The sequence below is a fragment of the Drosophila takahashii genome, chromosome 2L (genome assembly GCF_030179915.1).
Source record: "Drosophila takahashii strain IR98-3 E-12201 chromosome 2L, DtakHiC1v2, whole genome shotgun sequence".
NCBI classification, from domain to species: Eukaryota; Metazoa; Arthropoda; class Insecta; order Diptera; family Drosophilidae; genus Drosophila; species Drosophila takahashii.
In genome coordinates this window covers 31958452-31978343 of record NC_091678.1, presented here as the reverse complement: position 1 = coordinate 31978343, position 19892 = coordinate 31958452, and the positions used below count along the sequence as shown (strand labels likewise).

General features: G+C 38.0%; 1 protein-coding gene across 1 annotated transcript; it reads left to right on the top strand.

The window, feature by feature from the left end:
• Positions 1-586: 586 nt before the first annotated feature.
• Positions 587-7214, top strand: LOC138913578 (uncharacterized). The gene is made up of 2 exons (XM_070217597.1): positions 587-1167; positions 6450-7214. The coding sequence occupies exon 2, from the start codon at positions 6631-6633 to the stop codon at positions 7186-7188; it is 558 nt and encodes a 185-aa protein (XP_070073698.1). The 5' UTR covers positions 587-1167; positions 6450-6630; the 3' UTR covers positions 7189-7214.
• The last annotated feature ends 12678 nt before the right edge of the window (positions 7215-19892 follow it).

The window sequence follows — 19892 nt, the reverse complement described above, 5'->3', positions numbered from 1 at the left end:
CACTGTGCAGCATTTTTAGTGCTTTTTAAATTTACCTCGATGGATGCTATATTTTTGGATTCGTTACGATTTCCCAAGTTAAACTGCGTTTTCCAAAAAGTTCCCCGACGCAAGGATTCTTAGCAAAAGGACCTCAAAGTTCGAAAAATGCTGAAATTGGCCAACTTTGCGGAGCTCTCAGAGGCAAATGGATGCATGGTTTGATTCGATGTTAAAGTTTTTTAAAAGATACGCCCTTTATCTTTTAAATTCTAGAAAACATAGTCAAAAAACTTAAAAACATACAGCTGCGGTCAAAATAGTAGTAGTGTTGCCGCCCTGTGTTTTTAAAAGTTTGTTGTTGTAATTCATCTTCTTCTGGTGATATTGTATTGATTATAATTTTACTATTGGACTAATTGGATAAGAAAAAATTACAACATCAAACTTTTAAAAACACAAGGCGGCAACACTGCTACTATTTTGACCGCAGCTGTATGTTTTTCAGTTTTTTGACTATGTTTTTTGAAATTTATTTCTTCCCAAAAAAAAATCCTAAAATTATTTTATGTATGGGGTGTTGCGAGATTTGAATTTGTACTTGAAGTTTGAAGTTTAGTGTAAGTTAGTTTAGGACGAAGGCGGGTGCACAATAAAGGTCTCTCTCGCTCTCTGCGAATTCGCCCCGTCTTCGTCAACTGTCGTTAAGCTAGGCTCTAAGAACTTTGTTAAAATATAGTCGGGCATTCGTTGAAATTGATTTAGATCGACCACACGTATTTCTCATTCTCGTTTTTCGCTTTGCCTAAAATTAAAGTTTATCGCCACCAAAGTATTTTTCGGTTTTCTTATTTGGAAAAACTATTCTGAATTTTCATGGCGCCCCCGGGTGGACTTTAAACTATTAATAATTAAAGGCAACAAGTGACAGTGACACAAAGTGAAAACACAACAAGTGATAGCAAACTTGATTTGCATTTAAAATTAATAACAAAACCCACAAAATCGTTGCCCGCGGCGAGTAAAAAGTTAAATACATACATAGCAGCTTTGCTCAATTTATCGTGCCGGTCGCGAAATACCCTGTTAATCCGCCAGTACTGCCGCTGCCAAGGGATGCCCTGTGATTGCTCGATGTGTAAAAGGAAAGTGGAAGCTGGATTAAAAGACCCCAACGCAGAACCCGAGGTATTTGTGCAAAAAATTGAAAGCTAGAGTTGTTAACAAAACAATTTATTTGTTTCTTGTCTTGTGCTGAAAAATTGCACCTCGCTTTCAATTCTTGGCACAGACGTATCGATATAGTAGAGCTAGTTGTGCATGCATTATTTAATTAAATTAAATAAAAAGGAAAAATTGCAAACTTACACATATACAGAAAAAATAAATAAAATTTATATTATATTTATTATATATATATACACATATACACATACACATTACATAACCCATTTGAACCGCCCTTGGATGCAACATTTAATTTGTGTTTTCTTACGAAAATTATTGCAATCACTGTCGCCCCCCCCCACTACATTGTGTTAAAACTCGAAAAATTAATAGTTGGGAAAATTCATCCCAGCCGCTATACATAACCAATACATAGGCCCTCATATACAAGCAGCTGCAGCGGTGAATTTTTTCGTTTTCGCTTTCGCTTGTCCGCCGCTAGCAAAGTTGTTATTGTTGTAGGATTTGGTTTGGCGCGCTGACGATTAGCTGACCGTTAAGTGACGCGCTACCCTGCATTCGGTCGGGTATACTGATTTGCCGTCACCACTATTAATTTGATACTACGTGGTTTGATTTAATTAAATATTTTCGTCGCTTTTGTTGTGAATAATACAACATTTGGTAACAACATTTTTCGAACAAATTTAATAATTATAGACAAAAATTATTAACTCTCGTTGTTTGTTTCGAAATTTATTTTCATCACTTATACTTTTTAAATTAAATTTATTCAATTTAATAAATTGTTGCTGGATATAATTTATTCTACATAATTATTTATATATAATTTTTTCGTGGCCTATATATATTTAAATTAATATAAAAATGAGTCCAGATAAGCCAAAAAATATTGAACTTCTTGCTGACCTTAAAAACAAGCTCAAAAAGCCAGTAAATAGCATCCGCCGATTAAATAATCGGCTAGAAGCCGGCCAGATTCCGATTCTGGAAGACGAATTAAAATGTAGGCTAGAAAATTTAAATGATGTAATTAACAAGGCAAATCAATTACAAGAAAAGATAGAAGATTTAGATGATGGCGATGAGTTTGGAGAAGAGTTGGAAGAGCTTTCCATAACAACCAAGGCAAAAGTATTGTCGCTTATCTCGGCCTTGAAGACAGCTAGCGATACCAAAACTCTTGGGTCAGCTTCTGTAGTCCCAACTCGAGCTCGACTTCCGAATTTGGCATTGCCGAAATTCAGCGGCAAATACTCGGAGTTTAAAAATTTCATGAGCCTTTTTGAAACTCTAGTTCATCAAGACGATAACATTCCCGTTATTGAAAAATTTAATCACTTAATCTCTTGCCTTTCTGGTGAAGCTTTGGGGACTATCAAGGCCTACCAAGTTACAGAGAGCAATTATGAGAAAGCTTTGGTCAGCTTGAAAAAAGTGTATGATAACGAATGTTTAATTTTTATGAATAATATTTCAACATTGTTTAGTCTTCCGAAAATATCGCAACAGTCTGCGTCGTCTCTAAGGAATCTTATCGATACCGTGTCATCGATATACGGTTCTTTGTTATCGATAGGAGACGATACCAAGATTTCAAATGCAATGTTGATCTATCTCGTCTTGAACAGAGTCGACCCAGTGACCAAACAAAAATGGGAAGAACAGTTAGATTATGAAAGATTACCTCTTTGGTCCGATTTTGAAAAAATGTTAAATCGCAGATATCAGCATTTATCTGCTGAAGAATCGACGAAACCAAAGCTAGATAAAGTTACGTCGAGCAAGCCACATAATCGTAGCTCATTTACATGTTCTTCGTCCAACAGTAAATCCCAGCAAGGTTGTAGCTATTGCAATGCAGACGACCATATCCTAGCGAACTGTGGTCCGTTTGGTCGTCTTTCCGTTATGCAAAGGTTTGACTTTGTAAAATCTGCTTCATTATGCATCAATTGTATGCGAAAGGGTCACACTGTCTCGAAATGCAAATTTAACAAATGTCGAGTTTGTGGACGCTCGCATCACGTTTTACTGCATAGATATACAGTTTCCGAGAACAGTTTAGCGTTGTCACCACCCCAAGAGATTCTTACTCCTCCTTTAAATCAAGATCAGCCTTCCACGTCACATGTTATGCATGCGACATCATCGGAGAGGGTGATTTTGGCCACGTCGATCGTAAGTGTACGAACCAAAAACGGTGAATATATTTTGGCCCGAGCACTTCTTGACTCTGGGTCCCAAACTAACTTTATAACAGAGGACCTTGCTCACCGCTTACAGATCCGTAAAGAGGAGTCGTGTATCAACTTACTTGGTATTGGCGAGTCCAATTCTCAAGTTAAGAAAAAGGTACATACAGTGGTGAAGTCGCGTATAAATGGTAGTGAGTTCTCATTCGATTTTTGGATTTTAAAATCAATATCAGGATACCATCCTGACCAGTCTGTTAATATCAATGACTGGAAAATTCCAAAGAACCTACCCTTAGCGGACCCATATTTCTACAAGCCACAAAGAATAGATATGTTAATAGGAGCAGAATCTTTTTTCGAATTATTAGCTGTTGGACAAATTAGACAAGGTCCCGACTTTCCAACTTTGCAGAAAACCCTCCTAGGATGGGTTGTATCAGGAAGATATAAGGCATCTTCCCCTACAGAAGTTGTGAAAAGTTTTAGTTGTAGTGAAGAGCTGTTAGTATCTATTGACAGCACACTACAGAAGTTTTGGTCACTGGAAGAAATGCCATCTCTAAAGAAAATTCTGTCGCCTGAGCAAAAGTTATGTGAAGAACACTACCGGAAGACTACTCAGGTTTTGCCATCAGGTCGGTTTGAAGTAAGGCTGCCGTTTAAATCTGATCCAAATGGGTTGGGCAACTCCTTTGAAGTTGCAAAACGGCGGTTTTTGTCGCTTGAAAGAAGGTTGTCTCGAGACCCTGACATGAAGAAAATGTATTTAGAATTTATGGAAGAGTACCTTTCCTTAGGTCATATGTCTCCTACAGATAAAATTCCTTCTGCTCCACATTATGTTATCCCACACCAATGCGTTCTGAGACCCCAAAGTACGTCAACCAAGTTACGTGTCGTTTTCGATGCCTCTTGTAAATCGTCAACTCAGATCTCTCTAAATGATATTTTGATGGTTGGGCCGACAATCCAAGATGAGTTGTACTCAACGCTACTTCGCTTCCGGCTGCATAGGTTCGCCTTGACCGCCGATGTAAAGAAAATGTATCGCCAAGTGATGGTAAATGAAGCGGATAGGCAGTTTCAACTTATAGTGTGGAGAAGAGACCCCTCTGAGTCCTTGAGATTATATAAGCTCAACACCGTAACATATGGGACTGGACCAGCCCCATTTCTGGCAATTCGGTGTTTAAAAAGGTTAAGCGAGTCTGCCAAACTTTCTTTTCCTAGAGCTGCTGAAGTTATTGGATCCGACTTTTATGTCGATGACATGTTAACTGGTGCTGCATGCGTAGAGGAGTTAAAGACTATTAAGTCTGAAGTGTCTCAGGTTCTTCAAACTGCAGGTTTTGAATTGACAAAGTGGTTTTCAAACTCACCTGACGTCACCGCATCTGAGAGCACAGCTAAATCCATACCCATCTCGGACTCAGAGTCTACAAAGGCGTTAGGAATATCGTGGTTGCCCAACGAAGATGCCTTTAAGTTCCAAATTGACAATGCTGTCATGGGTCTCCGAGCGACAAAACGGAACATACTATCGGTGACATCGAAGCTGTTTGACCCCCTCGGCTTATTAAGTCCAATAGTAATTAGAGGAAACATCCTGTTGCAGGAACTCTGGCTCAATAAGTTAGATTGGGATGAGTCGATTCCAATGCATTTGGAAACAGAATGGAATATGATAAAAAATACACTGTCTAATTTAGAAGAAATATCAATTCCTCGGTTTGTGCATACCGATCCGATGTCACCGGTCCAATTACATGCCTTTGCCGACGCATCCTTAAGAGCTTACGGAGCTTGCGTCTACATTCGTAGCAAAACTGCAGAAGGTTATAAAGTATCCTTGTTGACGTCAAAGTCAAAAGTAGCGCCGCTCAAGACTAAGACTCTTCCAAGACTTGAGTTATGTGCCGCTCACCTTCTCGCAGATCTCTGTCACAGAATCAAGCCCCTATTAAAGGTACCTATCGAACAAATTGTTTATTGGTCGGACTCTGAAGTTACGCTTCATTGGATCCGGTCTCATCCGTCTTCGTTGTCCACATTTGTATCGAATAGAGTTGCGGAGATTCAAGAGTGGTCAGGTGAAGCTACATGGCGGCATGTCCCCACGAAACAGAACCCAGCAGATATCGTATCAAGAGGTTGTGACGTCGACGAAATCATACAGTCGATATGGTTTACTGGACCAGCGTATCTAACGGAAGAAGAAGAAAACTGGCCCCAAAATGCACACGTTGACCTAGATGAACAAGTCCTACTGCAAGAATCGAGGAAGACTGTGGTCGGGCTGACCGCTGCTGTACAAAAGTCGGACTTGATAGATGTCATCGAGGGATTTTCGTCACACCTTAAACTGCTTAGGGTATTCGTTTATATGTTCCGCTTCATTAGAAAATGCAAAGACAAAAGTAAAGTATTTGAAAAAACTTTGTCACCCACTGAATATAATGAAGCCTTTTTAAAAATTGTCGAGGTATTACAAAAACACGAGTATCACGAAGAAAGGGAAAAAGTCCGTAAAGGCTCCAGAGTTGGCCCAAGTCTTCAGCGATTGAATCCATTCATTCATGAAGAAAAGGGGACTTGGTGTCACTTTTCGTTGTTGCGAGTTGGGGGGCGACTAGCTAACGCTCCTATATCATACGATGCCAAGTTTCCATTGTTGTTGACGAAACGCTCCCAATTTGTGCAGAGCTATGTCCGGCATCTGCACCATTCTAATTTTCATGTTGGTCCACGAGCACTTGTGAGTCTCCTTCGACAGCGAATTTGGATCGTAAACGCTCAGGAGGTCTGCAGTCAGACAGTTCGATCGTGTATCCGCTGCTTCAAGTGCAAGCCTCGACTGATGACGCAAATTATGGGAAATTTACCCGCAGATCGTCTCCGTGCTCTCCGCCCATTTGCTATATGTGGCGTTGATTTTTGTGGCCCTGTCTATACAACACTGAAAATTCGTGGTAGGCCTCCGTATAAGTCCTACATTGCGCTCTTTGTTTGTTTCGCGTCCAAGGCGGTTCATCTAGAAGTTGTTTCAGATTTAACCACAGATTCCTTTTTATTGGCTTTTCAAAGGTTCGTTGGGCGCCGAGGATGTCCCCAAGTCGTCCATTGCGACAACGGGACGAACTTCGTCGGAGCCAGTCGCCACTTCCAGGCCCTTCGAGAGCGAATCGAGGAGGAAGCCGACGCGATACGCGAATTCGCATCAAGAAGCGGATGCGAGTTTGCGTTCACACCGCCTCGGGCTCCGCACATGGGCGGACTATGGGAGGCAGGTGTCAAAACTGCCAAGAACCTACTCCTACGGGCGGTGGGCAGCGCGCTCCTAAGCGCAGAAGAGCTGGCGACAGTGCTCGTGGGAATCGAGGCGGTGATGAACTCCCGCCCGCTCGGAGCGATCAGCCAGGACCCAAGCGACGGAGAGGCGCTAACTCCCGGGCACCTGCTGACAGGCGGGCCTCTGCTCGCCACACCAGCACTCCGGACCCCGGACCAGGAGGGTCTCAGCTGCTTACGGCGATGGCGGCTTGTCTCGTCAGTCAGGCAAATGTTCTGGCGGCGATGGTCCCGGGAATATGTCCTGGGCCTACAAATTCGGGGCAAGTGGCACCAGGAGCAGCCGAACATCAGCGAGGGAGATCTCGTCGTCGTGGCCGAGGACAACCTTCCGCCCCAACAATGGCTCCTGGGGAGAATCATCGCCAGGCACGCAGGGGAGGACGGCATGGTCAGGGTCGTCGACGTTAGGACGGGCGCAGGAGGCGTTTTTCGGCGAGCCATCCATAAATTGGCGCCGCTTCCCATTTGTTGAAGCCTGAAGCGTTCAACGGGGCCGGTGTTGCGAGATTTGAATTTGTACTTGAAGTTTGAAGTTTAGTGTAAGTTAGTTTAGGACGAAGGCGGGTGCACAATAAAGGTCTCTCTCGCTCTCTGCGAATTCGCCCCGTCTTCGTCAACTGTCGTTAAGCTAGGCTCTAAGAACTTTGTTAAAATATAGTCGGGCATTCGTTGAAATTGATTTAGATCGACCACACGTATTTCTCATTCTCGTTTTTCGCTTTGCCTAAAATTAAAGTTTATCGCCACCAAAGTATTTTTCGGTTTTCTTATTTGGAAAAACTATTCTGAATTTTCATGGGGTTTGAAAGATAAAAAGTGTATCTTTTAAAAAACTTTAACTTCGAACCAAGCCATGCATCCATTTGCCTCTGAGAGCTCCGCAAAGTTGGTCAATTTCAGCATTTTTCGAACTTTGAGGTCCTTTTGCTAAGAATCCTTGCGTCGGGGAACTCTTTGGAAAACGCAGTTTAACTTGGGAATTCGTAACGAATCCAAAAATATAGCATTCATCGAGGTTAATTTTTGATGCTGCATAGTGTAATCAAATATAAGTCGAAGCACAATTATGTTGGGAGCCATGTAAACATTTTTTTTTGAGAATATTGAAGTAAAGTTAACTCAAACCATGGACTCCCAATCAAAATTTAAGTAAAGGACCGAATAGTGGTCAAGCTATTTTTGTTATGAGAATTTTTGAAATATCATCTCCGCGAAGAAAATTGTGAATAAATGTATAATATCATGGAAATAATCATGGAATAAATTTAATAGTCGGATCGTCGCGATTACAGAAATCAATTCGAAGTCATGCGCTAGGTAAAATTATATACAGTCTGAATAAGGGGTGACCGATCATATTATGCACGCGTCACCATGGTAGGGAGGGTAAAGACATGGGGTTACAACAGCTTACACACCCCAAATTCGTTTTAAATTAGTACCGCTCATCATAATTCCCGTCGTTTTAGCCCACATCTTAGTCCAATCTGTTTTCCGTAAAGTGCACTTAATTTGTGATGCAGTGTAGCATAGAAGGTCGAAGAAAGAACCCATACCCCATCCGGCGAGCTCAGTCAGAAGAAAAGCAAGAAGGGCACGACCTCTGAGACCCCTATGCACGAGTAAGTGAAATTCGTTTTCGATTCTCACCAACGCACACGCTACATAACCAAGTTCGTCAACAGTTGTACTGAAGCTACAGGACAGTCAAACGCTGTTTTGTATTACACCAATAAATACAACAATAATAATTACCGAGGAAATACCAACTACAGAGGTAGGGGAAATAGAGGGGGTCGCGGGTATTATAGTAATAATAATAACCGCAATAATAACAACCAAAATAATACAAACTCTAATGCACAGAGTACTTCTACTGGAAGAAATTCCAACAGAAGCGTTAGGGTCACTCAGGAAAACGAGGAGGACCCCTTGACGGTAGAAGAAGAGGAAGAACAGTAAACATATATAAAATCAATATTAGCCTCAGTTTTTTTAAAAATGTTAAAAACGAAAAAACCAACAAAAACTTAACATTGTTAGTAGATACGGAAGCCGAGATTTCATTACTTAAACAATGTAATCAAGAGTACCCCGAATTAGACAGTTCTAAAATTTCAAATATAACAGGAATAGGACAAGGTTCTATAAAATCCTTGGGCTTAGCGCTCGTGGAACTTAAAACAAAAAATTGCATTATACCACATGACTTTCAAATAGTTCCACCTGATTTTCCGATTCCATGCGATAGTATTCTAGGAACAGATTTCATTAAAGAATTTAATTGTATTTTAGACTTTCAAGATTCACAAGGTTCTCTAGTATTAAGACCTAACAACTTAACTTTTTCTATACAAATCCCAATGCACAATTCGGTTTCTGTTACTACCATGTAGAGCAGAAGTAATTAGAACAGTAAAAATTAACTCAAAAGAATCGTCCGTTTTTATTCCAAGCCAAGAACCATTAAAAGATGTGCTAGTTCCAAGCACCTTGGTTAACACGAGTTGCGCAACAATCCGATTTCTAAATACAAGCTCTGAAACAATTAGCTTAAATGTTGATACAATAAAATTCGAGTTGATATACAAAAGCCCAAGGAACTTAAATCCAAATACAGTAATGATAAGTTTTCCTTCTCAATTCCAAACAAAATTGTCAGAACTGTGTAAAAATTATAGTGATATATTCGGTCTTGAATCGGAACCGATATCAGCTAACAATTTTTATAAACAACAGCTTCGCTTAAGCGACAAAACACCCGTATATATAAAAAACAAGAGAGAACGCTATAGTCGGGTGCCCCGACTATCAGATACCCGTTACTCAGCTAAAGGAAGTGCGAAGAAGATAAAAACTTTGATCCGCCGTAACTTTTTAACGAATGGTCCGATTTAAAAAATTTCTTTTACATTTCGATAAGTATTGATAAACACCATAAAACTGCATTTTTACTTTTCCAAAATATTAAAATTTTTAAAATCGTATACATGCGATTGTGGGCGTTAGAGGGGGCGTGGCACCCTTTTGAAACAAACTTGCGCTGCGTAGAAACTCCTAGAATCTGCATGCAAAATGTCAATCTTCTAGCTTTTAAAGTTTCCGAGATCTCAGCGTTCATACAGACAGACAGACGGACAGACGGACAGACGGACAGACAGACGGACAGACCGACATGGCTATATCGACTCGGCTAGTGATCCTGATCAAGAATATATATAGTTTATAGGGTCGGAAACGCTTCCTTCTACCTGTTATATACTTTTGCACGAATCTAGTATACCCTTTTACTCTACCAGTAACGGGTATAATTATAGAAATGCAGAAAGTGAAAAACCAGAAATAAACAAACAGGTCGATAAATTAATAAAAGATGGTATAGTCGAACCATCAATTTCAGAATATAACAGTCCATTATTGTTAGTTCCAAAAAAACGCCTACCAAATTCAACAGAAAAACGATGGAGACTAGTGGTTGACAACCCTGCAAGCATTTTCTATCGCGGAAGTCACTATTTAGTGACGTCTAGAAGATGAAAACGATCGTCCGCGATATCGCATTCGGATCGCCGAAGTCACCCCCGTCGGGAAGAACTGTTCCACTACGGCGACACTTCCCGAAGTCACTTCTGAGTGACTCCTAGAAGTGTCGCGAAAGTCACTTCCAGAAGTGACTTCGGCGACGCTTCTAGAAGTGTCGCCGTAGTGGAACATTTCTTCCCGACGGGGGTGACTTCGGCGATCCGAATGCGATATCGCGGAAGTCACTTCCAGAAGTGACTTAGGCGACACTTCTAGAAGTGCCGCCTTATTGGAACAGTTCTTCCCGACGGGGGTGACTTCGGCGATCCGAATGCGATATCGTGCAAGTCACTTGTAGAAGTGTCGCCGAAGTCACTTCTGGAAGTTACTCAGAAGACACTTGTAGACGATGCCTAGAAGACCCTTTCCCAATTGGAAAATATGTTTTTTGTGCTCATTCTTCATGTTTATTCTTTCAACACATTTATTGAAATATATAGTTACAAAAGCATTGCGGCATGTAAGCACGGTCCAAAAGCTTGTAGGAAATGGTGTTGTATTATTTTATTTAAATCCAGTTCCGTGTTCCGTCTATGAAAATGCTTAAAACAACAAAAAAATAATTAATATTGTGCCATATAAAAATCGGAGGAGGTATTTACCTTTTATAATTAAATAAGTGGAGTATAGTTAAGTTTTCTGTTTGCCCAGAGTTTCACGCCAAGTAATTCCTTTTGCTTTCGGAGGACAGCCTTGTACACGCTTAAATCTGGATTTCTCCAATTACTTTAATTTTTGATGTAAATAAATATTGTATTTTATTTATATTCCACCGGTATGTAATATTTAAAAAATAACGGGTTCACTCCGCATTTCATCACAAACACAGAAATTTAGAATAAATCGCACTGATCACAAAGAAATCTCGAAACGAACTGACACTCGAATTCAAAATACAAAGTGCGTAGGTCAAAGAGAAAAAAGGGAAGTTTTCAGGTATAAAGAGAGAGCCAAGAGCGGACTGTACCCCAAAGACTTCAAAAAAATAAAACCAAATTCCTTTCTATCTTCAATTTAACTTCCAGAAGTGAATTGGAAGATGTTTTCTTCCTATTGGTTTTGTTTTTGTAAAATGTGTTCTATCGCATTTTCATCGCCCAAAAGTGTCTCAGAAGTTACTTCTTCGCGATCGCAAGCCTTTTTAGGTAGTCAAATGTGATCTATCGCCATTCTATCGTCCAGAAGTGCCTCAGAAGTTACTTCTTCACGATTTGAACCCTTTTTAGGTAGTCAAATGTGTTTTATCGCCATTCTATCGCCCAGAAGTGCCTCAGAAGTTACTTCCTCGCGATTTGAACCCTTTTTGTTTTTGTAAAATGTGTTCTATCGTCTTTCTATCGCCTAGAAGTGTCTTAGAAGTTACTTCTCCACGATCGTGACCCTTTTTGTTTTTGTAAAATGTGTTCTATCGTATTTTAATCGTCCAGAAGTGACCAAGAAGTGACTTCTTCGCGATAGATGTATATTTTGTTTTTGTAAAATGTGTTCTGTCGTGTTTCTATCTTCCAGAAGTTACTAAGAAGTGACTTGTGGACGATAGGCGATAGAAATATCGCCCGTTTGCTTGCAGGGAACAGACAAATAAACAAAAAATTATTAGCCGACGAATTTCCATTACCACGCATAGAAGATATATTGGATCAGTTAGGACGGGCTAAATACTTTTCTTGCTTGGACCTAATGTCCGGATTTCACCAAATAGAATTGTCCGAAAAATCTAGAAACCTTACATCGTTTTCGACAAATAAAGGTTCATTCCGTTATACGCGATTGCCATTCATGTCATGTCATTCATGTCATTCATGCGGATGATGACCCTAGCATTTTCTGGTCTAGAACATACATACATGGACGACCTGGTAGTCAAACCATATGTTTAACAATTTAACAAAAGTATTTCAGTTATGCCGAAAATTTTTCTTAAAACTGCATCCAGAAAAATGTTCTTTCTTTAAGCACGAAGTTACCTATCTGGGTCATAGGTGCACAGACAAGGGTATATTACCTGACGAAAATAAATACGAAGCAATTAAAAATTATCCAGTGCCCAAAAACTCAGATGAGGCGCGTAGAGTTGTAGCATTCTGTGATTACTATAGAAGATTCATAAAAAATTTTGCAGATTATTCTAGACATATAACAAAACTTTGCAAGAAAAATGTCAACTTCGAATGGAACACGGATTGTAATGAGGCATTTAATTACTTAAAAGAAGCCTTAATGAGCCCAAGACTTTTACAATATCCAGATTTCTACAAAGAATTCTGTATAACAACAGACGCCAGCAAATACGCTTGCGGAGCGGTACTTACGCAAGAACATGGAGGCGCGCAATTACCAGTTGCATATGCGTCTCGATCATTTACAAAAGGGGAGTCCAACAAGTCAACCACTGAGCAAGAATTAGCGGCCATCCACTGGGCCATAAAGTATTTCAGACCATACGTTTATGGGAGGCATTTTATAGTAAAAACAGATCATCGACCATTAATTTACCTATTTTCAATGAAAGCTCCTAGTTCAAAATTAACAAGAATGAGGCTAGATTTAGAAATATATATGATTTTACTGCGGAATACCTCGAGGGGAAAAATAATTACGTGGCAGACGCTCTGTCCAGAATTACAATAAACGATTTAAAATCATTAAACAGACAGGTAATGAAAATAACAACCAGATCAGAAACACGAAAAAATCAGGATCAGAAATCAGAAAAGGAACCCTTGCAGAAGCAGGAGTATCCTGAGCCCAGAGTCTATGACATTGTCAATAACAATGACATCAGAAAATATGTAAAGCTTAAATTCGTCAAACACAAGTGTTTGTTTAAGGGGTTATATACAGTTGTACCGCAAAAAATGAAATTTTACCGATTTTTTTTTGACACCAAAAAAAATACTTATTAAAAATGTTTTGCCGGCGTTGTTTAGTACATGTTTCTGGGTACTTATTAAAATTTTGTCATAAAAATATATTAAATAATAAAAATGTTATGGCCAAATTCCAAAATCGTCTTTTTTCGATGGTGACTAGCGGTGAACATCATATCCCAAGAACGGTTAATCTCAAATCCCCAATTCAAAAAAATTTCGTTAGTATATTGTATTGCCTAGTCGCTGAACGAAGGACTTGTAAAAAATTTTATTTAAAAAAAATGGCGACTGTTTTAACAAAAAATGCACTTTTTCAAGGTATAAAATTTTAGATTTTATGCTCTAAAAAATCGTGTCCACCGCAAAGGTAATTTCGAAAAAAAAAGATTCTGAGATAATCGCGTTTAAAGTTTCAAGTTTGTACCGGCCGATGTGCAGGTAGTGCGCGATAAATAGCTACAGCTTCGGTTCTAATGCTCCGAACGTTTTGAATTTTTGTGAGAGTATTCTCAACAGTATATACTTCAAGAATATGCATTAAAAAAAAATCGATTTTTTCATCTATCACAACTGTATATAGCCCCTTAAACGAGGAAAACGAATAATTTCACAATTTATAATTGATGATTTGTACTCCAATGGAAAAATTGATTTAAAACCATTTTTCCAAAGGCTTGAGATACAGGCCGGAATGCAAAGCATAAAGCAATTTCAACTGGCACCCAGCGCACTGATTCTAAAGTCAGTATTATTACGAGAATTTAAAGAAATGAGCAACCGTACATTGCAAAAAGTACAAATAGCGCTTGTTCAAGAAGAACACTAATTGTCATAAATTTTAGATATTACGAGCTCTGTCAATGTCAATATGTAAATCCATCTAGAGCCGTAAATAATAATCTGTAACTTTAAACCTACAAGGGTGCAGTGCCGAACAATTGTAATCTTAAGTAGGGGAGAGTGGGGGAATTTCGTCACAGGGGCAATTTCGTCACCAGCAATATCTCAGAATCCATAAGTCGTAAAAATATATAATTTTTTTGTTTTAGTCCTTCAAGACGGCCAGACACAACCAATGCATTTGTTTTGCACAGAAGGCCAAGATAATTAAGCTATAATATTAAATGTGTTTTAACAGCTCAAAAGCTACATTTAGTTCTCGACGAAATTTTTTCTGTATGCCACAATTCAAAAGCAATAAAATACACGATTTTTTATATAATACACAGTGCTATAATGTGCATTTCTGCGTTAGTGATTTTTAACTTCGCGCCTAATTTCGGAAGAAAAATAATTATATCTAGAAAAGTACGGTCTGGGGAAATTTCGCCACCCTACGCTAAGGGTAAATTCGCACCTATTTTAAATACATATTTTTATATTTGACGATCTGGCTAACGAACAGACTACCAGCAGCAGCAACAAATATAGGACGTCAACAAAAATGGTACGCTTGATCTGTGTAGCATACTTACAGGCGTAAAGTTCCCTACATTTTTCAGGTGACGAAATTTCCCCAGTTGTGTGGTGATTTTACCCCCCTGTGTAGTGAGATTGCCCCAGTATATTGGTTTTACTTTTTAATTTTTTATAAATCACCAAGTTAATTAAAAAAATAGGGGAATGTCACATTTTAAAGCTTAGTGCTAACCGCATTCAACAATAAAAATAGAAATATGATAACGTGTCTCAAGATGGACAATAAATAGCTTTGAAAAAATGCTGACGAAATTCCCCCACTCTCCCCTACAGGCCACTTGAGCCCGCTCATAAATATAGTGGTAAGAGACAAAAGGGTTGAACAAAAAAAAAAGCATAAAGATATATAAAGAGTCTTTTTTGTTTTTCAAAGCGCCTTAAAGATTCTGTTTTTTTAAAAACAGCTAAAGGTTGCTACCTATTGTGCGTTTCCGAGGCCATAACATCGGAAAAATAAAAAACATAAAAAGTGTGTGTTTTTTTATAAACTAAAAATAAAAATTTTTTGTTTATAAGGCGTGTTTGAGGCCAACATCAGACATAAAAAAATAATTTGTGAAAAGTGCCAACAAATTAACACTTGTAAAAATCAAAAAAAAAAAAAAAATAGACACAAGTAAAATAAAAAATTTCTAAAAAAATCCAATAAATTGGATTAATATAGAAAAAGTGCCTACAAATGCTAGCCAAAGAGCTAAGCTAAATAAAGTGCCTACAAATGCTATCCAAAGAGCTAAGCTAAATAAAGTGCCAACAATGCTGATAAAGCATTAAAAATTACAAAAGCCTGAGAACAAAACAACAACAAAAATTATATCTCAAAAACAAAATTGAAAAAAAAAACAACAAAAACTAAATCAACTCTAAAAAGAAGACCAGCAACCCCAGCAAGACGACTTCAGCAGCAAGCATCACCAGTATCACCGACTTCAAGGAACAAGCAACCCAACATATCTACATCAAGCATCAAACATCGCTCACAACATAGACTTCTACATCGGCGTCCAGTAAAAGATCAAGATAAGTTAGAAATAAAAATTATTCCTAAATTTACTTAATTTAAATTTAAATAAAAAACTATATATTACGAAAATGTTGTCCGAAAAGTCCATTGAGCTCTTGCAGAAGCAGTCCGATCTAACTAAACAAATTAGAGTTTTAGAGGCAAAAGTGCACTTATCGCTACCAGAGTTTCAAAAATCTTTGGATCTACAAAAAATTTTTATTGCTAATCATAGTGCTTTAATAAAGATACTTTACATTTACTGGCAAAGCAGCAGGAAGCAGCGATCAAAGAGTTGCAGAAGTAGGCGAAGTTAAACACATGGCGAGGGCTGCTATGTTGAAGGAAGATTTTAATGCGAATGCTGGGCTTTTAAAGAATTATTTAGATGATACCTTTAATAATTTAAATAGCGATCTCGTTTCCCTGGAAGTAAAAAAAAATAAAATTCAATTTTGGAAGGCTAAAACTTTTGGTGTAATTGAGGAAGTTAAAAGTTGTTTTGAAAGCAGGGAATTTGAAAGATTGGTTAGCGATATAGAATTCGATGTCAATAACATTATATATGCTATAGACAAAAAACTTAGCAAGGAAACAAATCTTGTTAGGGAATCTATAACGGTAAAGGAAGATGAATTACCGAAGCTACCAAAAATAAAGATACCCACTTTCTTTGGTGATTCCAAAGAATGGGATCTATTTAACGAGCTGTTTATGGAACTCATTCATACAAGAGAGAACCTAACCACTGCCGTTAAATTTAGTTATCTCAAATCAGCGTTAAAAGGAGAAGCCAAGAAAGTGGATTCCCATTTACTGCTAGGCACTGGGGATAATTATGAAGCCGCTTGGGAGTTGCTAACCAAGCGGTATGAAAACAGAAGAAAAATTTTCTCTGAACATATCAATAGGCTTATGGATTTACCCAATTTGAATTTGGAATCCAATAAGCAAATCAAAACATTTATTGACACAATTAATGAGTCAATTTATATAATCAAACTAAAGGCACAATTATCCGAAGATGTGGATGCAGTGTTTGCTCACATAATACTTCGGAAATTTAACAAGGATTCTCTATATGAGAGCCATGTAAAAAAGACAAAGGAAATACAGGCACTTTCTGATGTCATGGAGTTCTTAGAGCAAAGACTCAACTCCATTTCCTCTTTTCCACAGGAAAATAAACCTATGAGAAAAGAGTTTCAAAGCAAAAGCAGCAAAGAAAATTGTGCTTATTGTAATTTACCAACCCATAATATAACGCAGTGTTATACATTTAAGGGTATGGAACCAGCAGAAAGAAATGACTGGGTAAAAAAAAGACACATTTGTTTGAAGTGTCTAAGGCATTCAAGCAATAAAAAGTGCACAAATGAAATTCTGTGCTTGAAATGCAAAAGACCGCACCACACGCTTCTTCGCTTCAATAATAATAAAGAAAAAGTGAATACGTGTAGGACGACGGAACAAGCCTTATTGGCCACAGCATTGATTCAAGTGAAATCAGCTAGTGGAGGCTATGAAAAACTCAGACCACTGATTGATAGTGGATCTCAGAGTACGATAATATCAGAGGAAGCTTCACAAATTCTAAAGTTACCAAAAATAAAGAAGTATACTGAGATAAGTGGAGTTTCCTCGATAAAAAAATGCGTATCAAAGCATAAAATAAAGCTAAACATTAAACCTTTGAAAGAAAAGAAAAATGAGTTAGTAGTGGAGGCAATTGTCCTTCCGAAATTAATGAAAGCGCTGCCAATGCGCTCATTAAATATTGATAAATCGAGGTGGCAAAACTACCCGTTTGCTGATCCCGAATTTAACAAGCCAGGTCGAGTGGACCTAGTTATTGGAGCCGATCTATACGCTAAAATTCTTCAGAAAGGAGTTATAAAAATAGACGGTCTTTTTGGTCAAAACACAGACTTTGGTTGGATAGTGTCTGGATGCACCAAATCAAAAGGAAGTAACACGGTAGTTGCGACCACGATAGAGTGCAAGGACTTGGAAAGATTCTGGGAATTGGAAGAAGAAAGTAAGGAGGATTTAGAGTCCGAAATATGTGAAGAAAATTTCACAAAAACAACACACATAGACTCTTCAGGACGATATGTTGTGAAGATGCCCTTTAAGGAAGAGCAAACCTTAGGGGAATCTAAAGGCCAAGCCATGGCAAAATTTTTGAACTTAGAGAAAAAATTAACAAAAAATCTAAACCTAAAAGAACAATATTGCAAGTTTATGACAGAATACATGTCTTAAGGGCATATGGTTGAGGCAAATTCAGAAGGTAAATATTATTTACCACATCAAGCCGTAATTAGAGATGCGAGCTTAACCACAAAATTAAGGGTTGTTTTTGATGCGTCGGCCAAAACAACCAATAATAAATGTCTTAATGATATTATGTGGATAGGACCTAGAGTTCAAAAAGATATTTTCGACATCATTTTAAAATGGCGCAGATGGCAGTATGTTGTTTCAGCGAACATTGAGAAAATGTACCGTCAAATTAATATAGCAGAAAGCGATCAAGATTTTTTGCATGTCTTGTGGAGGGATTCTCCAAAAAATAAAATAAAAGATTTCAAACTAACTACAGTCACTTATGGTACTGCTTCGGCTCCGTATTTAGCTAAAAGAGTACTAGAAGATATAGGAGATAAATGTAAAGATCCACAAATTAGTGGAATTATAAAAAATGATTTCTACATGGATGATTTAATGACAGGTTCAGACAGCATTAAAGAATCCAAAGAAATCGTAAAACAGGTCCCATTGGAGCTAGAAAAAGTAGGGATGAATTTGAGGAAATGGATCTCAAATCATCAAGAGATTATTGAAAATGTCGAAAATGCTGGAGAAAACAAAACGTTAAGCATTGAAGAGAATGAGTCCGTAAAGGCTTTAGGGCTTCAATGGGAACCTTTTAAAGATGAATTTAAGTTTTGCGTTAAATTTAATATCAGTAAAAAAATTTATAAAAGGCCAGTATTGTCGAACCTAGCAAAAATATACGATCCATTAGGATGGCTATCACCAGTTACTATTGTTGTTGTTTATGCAAGGACTTTGGTTAGAGGAAATAAACTGGGATCAAAAACTAGCTGTGAATGATTTAAACGAGTGGAAGTTGTATGAAGAAAATTTAATATTTTTGGAAGATATTAGGATTCCGAGACGGTTAAAGACCCATGTAAATTTTCCAGTTCAGCTCCACGGTTTTGCAGATGCTTCTGAAAAAGCGTATGCGGCTGTTGTATATGCAAAGGTAGAAGAATCGGTTACGTTAATAGCTAGTAAAAGTAAAGTAAATCCTAAGAAAAACCGAAAGACTATTCCTAAGTTAGAGCTTTGCGCTGCCCATCTTTTAAGCAAATTAATGCAGAGAACAAAGGAATCAATTTCTAACATAGCGGAAAGTTTTGCATGGAGCGATTCCACCATTACATTAGCTTGGATACGTAATGGGAACTGCAAAGATAAATTTATTAGACGTAGAACTGATGATATTAAAAAACTAACGGATACAGAATGGAGTCACGTGAAGTCGGAAGATAACTCGGCGGATATTGAGGTATTTGTGCCACCAAATTAAAAGATTGTTCAATTTGGTGGAATGGGCCAAAATGGCTTTCGATGTCTAAAGACCATTGGCCAAAGTTTCAATTGGATCTAAAAGAAGAAGTAGTTGTTAATACTGTAATCACGAGTACAGAAAACTACATACCCAAATTACTTGAAAGATATTCAAGTTTTCAAAAATTAGAGCGGATTGTAGCTTTAATACTAAGATTTATTGGTATAAAAGTTAAAAAGGCTTCCTATCCAACTTTTCAGTTGATTAATTGAAAAGCGCTAGAATACTAATTACACAGGCCGACAAAATGTGACATGGGTCGATGTCCAGGCCTGCCACCATTTTATTTCGATAAATGAGGCTTTTCTAAGCATAAGTTGCCACTACGCCTATAGTCCATCAGTGACAGGTTTGGGCACTGTTTGTGAATCGTCACTGTGAAGGAAGTAAGAAAAACAATTCACAAAAACCTGATGAGTGGCTTAAAAATTAAGGACATAAGGTATCTTTGGGTCAAAAATGCAATATAGAAGAAAAAATTTTTATTTAATTTTTAAACGCTGTTCACAAATGAAGATTTTTAAACTTTGCTGTGACTTTAAAATTTTGAATGCGCCCACCTTCTCTTGTGGTTCAGTTAGATTTAATTTTCCAAA

What these genes read in the sequence shown, in the direction of transcription:
- LOC138913578 (XM_070217597.1), top strand. Translation starts at nt 6,631, where the DNA reads ATGGGCGGACTATGGGAGGCAGGTGTCAAAACTGCCAAGAACCTACTC.